The 11,092-nt window shown below is 28.9% G+C and overlaps 1 protein-coding gene across 1 annotated transcript in view; it reads right to left on the reverse strand.

Moving 5' to 3' along the window:
- The window catches only part of LOC113370934, a 37,170-nt gene extending 26,295 nt beyond the window's left edge, over positions 1–10,875 (reverse strand). The window contains exon 1 of the mRNA XM_026611604.1: positions 10,857–10,875. Coding sequence (XP_026467389.1) covers positions 10,857–10,875 — 19 coding nt within the window. The remainder of the gene's footprint in view (positions 1–10,856) is intronic.
- Between the last annotated feature and the right edge of the window lie 217 nt (positions 10,876–11,092).

The following is an 11,092-nucleotide window of genomic DNA, read 5'->3' on the forward strand; positions in this document are numbered from 1 at the left end:
CTTAAATAAATAATTTTAACTTTGTAATTCAGTTTATATAAATCTTATAAATATTAGACAATGTTAAAATATTTATATTAATTTAATTTATTCGAAAACATGTAATATTTCTTAAACATTTCGTTACGATACGGAAAGTTCCAGCAATTTGCCTTAAGGCATGATGCCATACACCACTAGTTACATATTACGTTTAAGTTTTCAAATAACTAAATAATTTAATGCTATCTTTTATTGAATGTCTTCTATTTCTAATTAAAATTGCATCAAATCTTTCACAGAATCGGAAGCTTTTTCTAGGTTGACAAGTCGGTTTTAACTTGCCAGGAAGATATATGGGATTTTCGGCTTTGGGTATCGAATCAGCAAGACACGATAAACTCCCAGTAGTAGACAGTCATCGGCTTAAATAGTCAATAGAATTTGATTAAAAAATCGGGAAAGAAATTTATGTACCTAGTTTATTTTCAAAAAATTAAAATAATTTCTTACATCTAGCGTTTTATATTTTGTCAGTCATAAGATTTTTTTAATAATGTGTAAATACTATCGTAGTCCAAGCAGCAGAGACGAATTTATAATTTAGAAAATATTAAACCAAAAAAATATACATTTAAGAGGTTATAAAAGCACCAATATGCTATATTAAGGTGAATATATAGAGTTAAATATAAGATGCATTAAACATGTAACTATTCTCTTCTACGGTAACATAATAATTTAATCTCACGTTTACTTCAGAATGAAATGATTTTCAATAATTACTCAAATCGTTGAACATCAAAGCTTCAAATCCGATTCCCTGAGAACTCCAAAGACAATCCTGCAATCTCTGAACAGTCGAGTACTCTACGTGGATTATTTGATATAATTGGATCAATTAGTACGAGTTCCAGGGACTAGAGTCAGTTTATTTAATTCCAACTGGTGGCTTCCGTTTCCTTTTGACTCCTATAGCCATATGGTATTAAGGAAATAATACTATGCACATTTGGAAGAATAATTCGGAAAATTAGAGGATCTTAATAATATATCTGTGGCGAGCATGTTAGTAGTTTTCGACAGGAATCTTTGAATTGAATCCTGTCATTGACTAATAATTTAAGAATAAAATAGTGAATTTGAATTTAAATAGAATTGGATTTGTTCAGTAGAATGTGAATAAAATTTAGGAGTAAGAATAGAAATAACTGTATTCGAATATCTGACTTGTATTAGGAGTAAGAAGAAAAATTATTAGAACTTGCTGAGATTAAAAGAAGAATGAAGAGATAAAAAGGAGAATGAAGAGATAAAAAGCAGAATGAAGAGATAAAAAGGAGAATGAAGAGATAAAAAGGGGAATGAAGAGATAAAAAGAAGAACGTAGAGATAAAAAGAAGAATGAAGAGATAAAAAGAAAAATGAAGATATAAAAAGAAGAATGAAGAGATAAAAAGAAGAATGAAGAGATAAAAAGAAATAGTAGGAAGATAGAATTTTGAAATAAAAGAACAAGAATTGAAGAAAGAGAATGAGTAAGTCAAGTTGAAGACAATAATTGAAAGAAATTCAAGAACAAAAATATTAAGAAGAATATGAAGTATAGAATATACAATATAGAATAAGAATATGAATTTAAGGAAGGAGTTTCACTTCTGGAGGTTGGGTCTGATGATTTTCGATATGAGTTTGCAATATTATTTATTGATTACGTTTCTTCGTTATTAAATATACAATTAACTGAATAAATAAATTTGTAGTATCTATCTCACTATACTTGATTCACGTGAATTGGTTGCTCTACGGGCATTATTCAGTATAATTGGATCAATTAGTATTATCTTCTGTAAGTGAAAGCACTTTATTTAATCCCAGCTCCTGCTCGCTCGGCTGCAGCAGCAGCAGCGAAAGCAGCAGCAACGTTTTCCCTCTGTGTAATAATACTGAGTTTATTTGTTGCCGAATTAAGATATCATTTCGTTATACGGTTGAAAGCGATTCTCTACTCTTGAGCTACATGTGGCGAAGTAAGAAAACGCCAGATTGCATTGCGCATTAAAGGAAATTAAATGAACTGGTGCTGATTCGTGTTTGTTTCGGTTTGCAAACTCATGCAATGCGCTTTCGTGGGAATAGATACACGTACATATCTATACACAACTTCATTCACATATATTGTACTGCAAAATTCATAACTAGTTTCGTTTTATTATATTTTCAAATTTTAGATTTAAATGAAATGTTCAGAATCATTTATTGAAAAAATCCATAAAAATAAACAATACTATCCATAACTATCCAGTGCTCGACTCAGGAAAATGCTTAAAAAAACGATAACATATTTTTATTAGCAATCTCAAAATAAGTAATAGGTAACTATTTCTCAAATACTATTCTGAAATAGTGTCTGTTGATCTAGTACCAAATCTTCATAAAGAACCAAATAATAACAAATTCCTGAATTTATTCTATTATGTATTTGTTCTACAAATTTCTATTAGAATATCTTGGCTATTTTTGTTTATCTACTGTGAATTGATGAAATTTAGTTCCAAATCTTTATTAAGAAGCAAACTAGGATAATTTTCTCATGCGTATTCCTCAATCATGATTCTCAAAAATATTTCAAATGTAATATTTTTGTGATTATTTTTAATGATTTACAAATGGCTTCTGAACATTCTGGTATACCTTGTCCACGATTTCGGGCGCACGGATCAACCGATTTGAATGGTTAAAAAAACATTCGATTTTTATTGATAGGGAGATGTGCTGATTAGTTTTTGGCAAAGAAAAGTCCAGCCGTTTTGGAGATACGGAGCAAAGAATGCAGAAAATAGAAATCGAGTTTTTGAGAGATTGGAGCATTCAATTTGTAATGACGAGTAGCAATGGTGATTAGTTTTTGGCAAAGGCAGATACACCGGTTTTGGAGATATAGAGTTAAAACTCAGAGAAACAATACAGAACAAAAATTCCGAAAAACATAAAACAAAATTGCTATCAATTAAAGTATACAATTATTAAGTGAAGAAAAATGCTTTTATTTTATGACTCACATTGACTAACACTTCGTAAAAATTTTTTTTATGTAAAAGAAATACATTGGCATTCATCATATTTTCAAAATAGTTTGTTCTTCTTCTGAACTTCAGCTTTAAATAGAACAAGTATTAAAATTTTTGTAGTGTCTAGTATCTAGATTAAATAAAATATGAACCAGCTAATGTTATTTAAAGATACGAAAGGTAGGTACACCATGATAATGAATGAGTATAAAAACTTATAAGACAAAACAATACTTTTTTCCTTACAAAAAAATGCATTCAAATTATTTACTTATTTAATATAGACAGTGTGAAACAAAATAAATATTTTATTTTTTCCTTCCAATATGCACAGCATCATTTTCTCTGAAGCTGCTTCTAAAACCTAATTGCATCTTTATTCCATTCTAACGTGTTACTAATTCCATTCCTTTCTATGAGAAGCAGGCATTTCTTTTTGCTGCATATTTATTACGTGCAATAAATTATTTTGAAGTGTTGTTGGAAAGGAAAAATGCTCGTCTGAAAGCGCACTCATATATTACGTCGTCTTTGTGAAGGAACGCACTTGACTGAGAGGCACAAATGAGCTGCTATTAGTTCAGTCGGCAGCTTTTGTTACTTAAGTAGCTGTTTTTACTTTGCAGAGGTTCGGTTGTCACAGAAGAATCGTAATTGGCATTGTCTTTCCTTTTTGCTACTGAAAAATTTATATCTTTACTTCTTTTGCCCTGGCGTAATCATTAGATGAATACTTTAATGTTTAATGTTCTGTCCTGTAGCCAGGAGCTATGAAATAAATATGGTGGTAATGGAAAGAAGAAATTTAACTCTTCTAAAAATAAAATTGTACTGCTTTGTTTTTGTGGTGCTGTTGTTTTTGCTACTATCTGTTTTTCTCGCATTATTTCCGTAGGGTAAGTTATAGTAATTGCAAAAAAAACGAAGTTAATTTTTTTTGCATAATTTTACGTTTCAAGGGTATCTGAACATTGTGGCATCCTTTAAAGAATATGGATGTATGTGTGTGTATGTATGTATACTTGGATGAAATTTCTCGTCAACGATTTCGGGTGCATGAATCAACCGTTTTGAATGATTCAAAGAACACTGGATTTCTACTGATAAGGAGACGTGCTGATTAGTTTTTTGGCGAGACAGGGCCAGCCGTTTCGAAGATACGAGGCAAAAAGTGCCAAAATTGGTAATTCAGTTTTTGAGATAACGGAGCGCCCGATTTGAATGATTCAAAAAGCATTTCATTTGTGTTGGCGAAATGAAGAATTGATCACATTTTTGGGTAGGCAGGTCTAGCGGTTTAGGAGATACATAGAAAAAAATTACATTTGGCGGTTTAAAATGATCATTAGACATGTGCACATCTAATAACCTGATATTTTCTAGATATTTTAAAATAACAAATTTTGTTACAATTTTTTTGGCTTCCTTACCAGTATCTTTAATTTCTAAAGTACACTTATACGGTTCCAATTTCAAAATCCTCAGAATTTTCAAAAATATACAGTGTGTCTTTATACTTCAGATATAAATTTTAAATTTACAATTCTGTTTAAAATTGTATATATTTTATATGCGTTATTCTACTCGTAAGAAATATATCCTCAAATGGATTCATTCAGCATTTCTTGTTAATGTAAACATTTTCAAGTGTTTTTTCAATATTGATGGTTAAATTAGGTACATTCGAAGTGGTTACAATCGTAAATATATTTGATGGTTTTAACTATGTATATCAAATACTTTAATACTTTATTAAGTGAAATTTACAGTTCTATTGAATATGAGTAACTCAGTTTATAAATCTTTAAAATATTAATTTTTCGGTATAAGATATACTAATTGTATCATAATAAATTTGTATCATGTTTGTAATATAAAAAATCAAATAGCAATGCAAATAATAAGTTATTTAACTGTGGTAAATTATTTTTGAAAAAAAAAAAGTATTATATCAGCTTATTTTAAATTTCTATGTATTTAGTTCTTAATATATTTTAAATAAAAAATGAATGAGATTTTAATTTCAATTTTAGCTAAAATTCTAAAGCTCACTTACATACTTGTAACAAATAATTTAACTTTGTAATTCAATTTATATAATTCTTAAAAGATGATATCAGTTCTTTCATTCTAACTCCGCTTGATAAAATTTTGTTTATATTTTGGTATAATTTGGTATAATGTTTTGGACAAACTATTTTTGACAAATTTTGAAAAATCAATAACTCTACTAATTTATTTAATTTTGATCAAGCAAATTTTAAATTATTAAATCATATTACTTATGTATTTGGTTTTCCAGTGTTTTAAATCAAAAACGATTCAGATATTTAATCTTAATGTTTGCTAAAACTCTAAAGCTTATTTATATACTGGTAACAAATAATTTTAAATTTGCAATTCAGTTTGAAATTAATTCTTAACAATATAAGATAAGTTTTCTTATTCTCACTGTCTAAAAAATGATCATAGTTTGACAATGTTTCAGGTTTTGTCAAAAATATAAATTATTGAATATATAGAGTATAAAATATTAGTATTTGATCAATAATTGCAATTGTAATTACAATAATTTTGAAATTTCAAGTTTTTTGATCCCATCTAAATCAGCCAGTATACATTGTACTACCATTATACCTTGAAGCTAATGAATCCTTTCATGTTATTCTGCAAATGTAATTAATGATTTAGTTAATTACACACTATGTGGGTAATTACATACGTAAACTTGTTGAACAATATTGACCAAGTTGCAATAACCTAATTAGGATTTGAATAGAGTAGTGCATAATATGAGGAGCGTCAAAACTTTGGATGTACGTATAACTCACTAAGATAGATTATACATAAATTAATTACATAGGTAATATATTGATATATGAATCCACTAAATGTATTATTATTACTGACTTATTTGAGTTGAATAATATGTTTCCAAAGTTTTCATATCTAATTTGCTCAGGTTGTATCAATTCATGAGAATGAATGTAGATTCTGTAATTTTAAATATTTGATTGTAATAAAATATACTTAATATTGAAAAATCCAGCTATCCAATTTTGTTCCAAACGGAAAGAATTTTCATTCAATTTCCGTTTAATACGATTTTGTTGCGTTTTCTTTGCGCATCTTAGCTGCGGTTTTGCAGAAGAATACCGTAGACTTATTATGTCATTATCTTAAATTAAATCTACTTTAAGTAGAGAACATAAAAGAACCGTTTGCGGATCAAGATTATTTGCTATAAAATTCACATGGTTGAGCACAAAAATAAGCAGTTTCTATGGAGATACGTTAGTTTTTCATTGTTAATCGCAAATTTTATACTGACTGAGATCTATATCTTTAATCAACGGAATCCGACATATAAAATAGTCGTAAAACTAGAATGTACTGACATTAGAAAAGATAATGAAATTTTAGTTGAAGCAGTAGCATTTTGATAACATCTTCGTAGTTTCTTTGTAATTTGACCGTAAAATCATCAAAACAACTAATTACTGTAAGAAGTCATTATAATAATTTAACATTGTAAAGTTTTGAAAACAACAACTTTTATAAATTAGTTGTTTTAAACATATGAAATTTAACAAGAGATGCATATATGTGCATTTTTGCAACTTGTAATATTTAAAATTAAATTGCAGTCTTCAAATATAACAAGTATTATAAAGTGGCTACGCCTATTTATTTATTGATGACATAAACATTATTTATATTTTATTTTCATACAAACTGGTTCACCTGCACCCTTTTCTACAAATATTTACACAAATTACCTTATATTATGCGGACTTCAGTTGGCAAATATTTAAACTCTTTTTTCCACCTTAAATATATAAGGGGCTGGTGTATATTATTCTCTAATTAGATTCTTACTACAAATATTTTTTATTAGAATATTTGTTGAAACATAAAACGTCACGGATTAAATTATAACTATGATTAGGATAACAGTTTTCACAAATTTACATCTTAGCTTAACCCTCAGCGGCATTCGACTGGAAAGGGTTAATTTCTATTTTATATAAATTTTATTCTTGAAATATGCTATATCTCACTAATATATGTCCTTGAGTATACTTTATTTTGTTCATGTAATTTTAGGATCATCTTTTTAAGAATGTTGCAATCAGTTTTCAACAATTGACATTTCAAATGAATGAAAATATAAAATAAAAATTGTTAATATTTTCAGCTAAAATGATTTAAATATTAATAGTAACTTTTTGTTTTATTCGATTTATATCATATAATAATAATACGTGTTAAAAGTTTATATTAAAACTAGCAAATCGGGCGAACTCCGTTTCACCACCAGATGGTTTCATAAAAGATAAAGAAAAAATTTGCCTGCTGTTGAAATTGAATAAAAATTTGCCCAATACTCGTGATTAATTTGATGGTTTCGAATTGAAATATTGGGAAACGAATAACTTATTTTTTTTTACATTTTTTGCACAATTTTACAGTGAACACAATGCCGGTTTGTCACATGAAATTAACTGAGCAGAGAACAATGAGTAGCTGTCAAACAAATGAGTAGCGGTCAAACAAAAAATATTAGTTTGTAGTACATGCTAAGTATCAGAGATGAACTTGAAATCTTGAATTTTCTTTGCTATAAGTCTCATGGAGTCCGAGACCTTTCCAACGAATGCAAAATCGTCGAAATCGGTTTGTGCGTTTTGGAGTTCTATCGTCAGGAAGGAAAACCCGACTTATTTTTATATAATAGATATCGGTCATTCCTTTATTAAATCTATGCTTTAAACTTAAAATGTTCAGATGTTATGTCAGATATATATTCAGATGTCATTTCAATTTTTACAATAAATTATTTTCAGTATAAAATATAGACTAGGTTCCCTTTTAATAACTAGTCTCCATGTATTTGAATCAGTTTCTCATATGGTCAAATTCAACAACTCTCAAACAATTGGCCTTATAGTAGAAAGTTATGTCTAAATGCTATGAGTTAAAGTTGGTTACTAATCTCTGATTTAAAACACTGTGTTCAAACACCTGATTTTGACAATAATTAGTCTAATTCGTTTAGTAAAACTTTGACCAGCCACCCCTTTAATACTTGTCTCTCCATGTATCTGAGTCAGTTCCTACCTCGTTCGCCACTGAGCAAACACTAAAAGAGTTGAAGATCTCTATTGCCGTTGCAATGAGTCTTGGTAATTGGGTCCTAAATTGAGAAAATGGCGTCGGCACTTAATCTGTCTTCCTTGGCTGCATTTCTCGACCAGACTGCTGCGATACCTACTATAGAACAATCATTAACCGGTTAACCAAGATAGTTGAAGTTGTTGTTTATTGCTGTTTATTTGCATCTGACAAATGTCTAAAAAATTGTATATGGGATCGGTCAAATTTCACAATTTTATATGATAAAGATAACAAATAAACTAATTGTTAACAAATTAACAAACACTGATTAATTTACGAACATTGGTGGTACTAAACTTAAGCCACAATAATATAATTCTGTCATTTCTCACCCCTTTAATCTTTTTCTACCTCTTTCTCTTTTTCTCTCTCTCTTTATCTCTTATATATATATATATATATATATATATATATATATATATTATTTCCAAAAATTGTTTATATTTTTACTAACAAATATTTTCTTCATTTCAGTGACATGAGCTCTCCTCTTTCTCAGGAACTTTTGAGCTGACGTCTTCTCTAATAGGTCAAGGTATGTTCTATAATAATTTTTTACTGAATACACAAATCAATTTTAGGGATTGTTAATATAGAAATAGTCTCTCAAATAATAGCTTTATTCCCACTATAAAGTTTGTATAGCTTGTTTCTGCAACAAGTGATCCTTAATCGAAAGCATAATTTTCTTGAATAATTACTATCTTCAATAATTTTCAATGCCAAGATTTCAACTATTGTTATTGTTTTTGTGCTTTAATAGGATTTCTATAGTGCGATTGAAATCATAATCAAGACCTACAAATCTACAATAATTTTGTTGAACTTCTTTTGATAATTTACCTTTATTCAGGCAATAGTCAAAAGCTTCAGCAATAGAAACAATCGATTTTTTTATTTTACGAGGACATTTTAACTTTTATTAACTCTTGTTCTTTTTACACCTGATATATCACTTTATTTTCATTTCTTATAGAATGGTATCATGCAATTGCTTCTGGTAATGTTGATTTTGGTTTTCAAATTGTGAAATTTAGCTCAAAAGCTCAAAAAGTATTGATAATAATTTAACGAGTAACTTAGTAGTAATATTATATTCAAAATAGAGTAAAATATGTTTCCAGATCGGAATATTTTTTTCTGGTATCTCCATTAACATTTTATTACAGTTAAAAACAAGTGCTATGTTCAATATAAAATATATCTAATGCATAGGATAACAATTGAGGTTTCTTCTAAAAAGTAGTCGAGGTACTATCATAAGGTTCTGATTGCAGTTGAAAAAAATAAATAGAAGAGTTTATTATTATTTCAACTATCACCATATTTTAAACGTGCACCACATATAAAAGTACCTTAAAATAATTAAAAAAAAAACTGAACAGCGCTCTTATAATTAAAATACCCTACAATTCATTAAAGATTCATCTTTCTGGGGGTAACTGCGTGTTGCTTGCTATTGTACCTACTGCAATAGTACATTTATAATTTATACAGTGAGTTTTACCATTCCCGTGTAACCGTAAAGTATTCTCGTCAGAACTAATTTCACGCCAGTTGCATGCATATAAAGTTTGTATTGCTTATTTACACATGCTTAAGTTTAAATTGTAAATTACCACATGCAGACCACCAGGAGGCGGCCAAGGTGGTGCAGGTTTGGGGAAATGTAGTAATTATTGATGCCATTCATAAATTTTAAATATTGTCCTATGTGTGTAAATACTATGATCATCATTAATAAGAGAAACATGTTAGAAATACATTTGAATAAAATTACAGCCTCAGAAATAAAAAGACTATTAATTAGTCACAAGACGTATCATTAACTGGATATGCAAGTTTAAGAGAATTTACTAGTTATTGACACCCATCATAAATGCGAAGAATTACTAAATGATTTTAAGTGAAAAAAGCATAAAAATCATTGAACATTATTGGGAACAAATTAATTAAACAGCTCTTGTCACAAAGATACTAACAATTACTTATACGATACGTTTTTTCTAGATAATTTGCTTCTGAGATTTGCTTAAAATAATATTACGGCCAGTAATAAATAAGGCATAAAAATTAATATTTAAAAATTATTTCTATTGTCTTCAATTTTACATAACAATATATTGTGACGAGTTAAAGGTTGACGCCCCTTTTTCGAGGTATTGCAACGCCTGCCAAATATTATATTTAAGCATTGCATCCCCATTACGAAAGGGTTACTCCAACTCCTTAAGCCGACTTCTATGAACACCCTGTTATTACCTGTGGAAACTAAACCAACTAACTACGCGAACAAAACAGAATGCACTTTTATATTATTTAATTTATATAATTATAATTACAAGTGTGAGGGCATGACTGTACCTACGTACAGTCATGTCCTATGCCTAAACCTTAACGTACTGATAAATCAAGACATTTCTATCATTATTAATAAATGTGTTGAAAAATTACACAGAGCATCTCATGCTGACGTCGTCTATGGACGACACTCGTAACAAATTAGTTAATTATCTGTTGCCTATTACCTGCAGGGTCGATGACCATCTCTTAAAATTCATGACAATATATTATGTCGTCCATGGACGACACTCGTAGCAAAATAGTTAAATATCCTTTTTCTCTTACCTGCAGGGTCCATGGCCATCTCTTAAAATTCACGACAATATATTATCGTGTGTTTGTAACGTCGTAATTTAATAGTCTCTCAACTTATTCACGGAATTTAGAGATACGGCAACTTGTCTGCCAGCAATGCGTATTCTTATCTTGTACTGTTATCCATCTTGTGGAAAATCCTGTTTAATTTTCCTGTTAATTAAGGTTCAAGAGTCGCTTATTGTGCTATATCATCAGAATATAAC

The sequence above is a fragment of the Ctenocephalides felis genome, unplaced genomic scaffold (assembly GCF_003426905.1).
Source record: "Ctenocephalides felis isolate EL2017-DRISC unplaced genomic scaffold, ASM342690v1 CF-g0.4_SCAFFOLD_01492, whole genome shotgun sequence".
NCBI classification, from domain to species: Eukaryota; Metazoa; Arthropoda; class Insecta; order Siphonaptera; family Pulicidae; genus Ctenocephalides; species Ctenocephalides felis.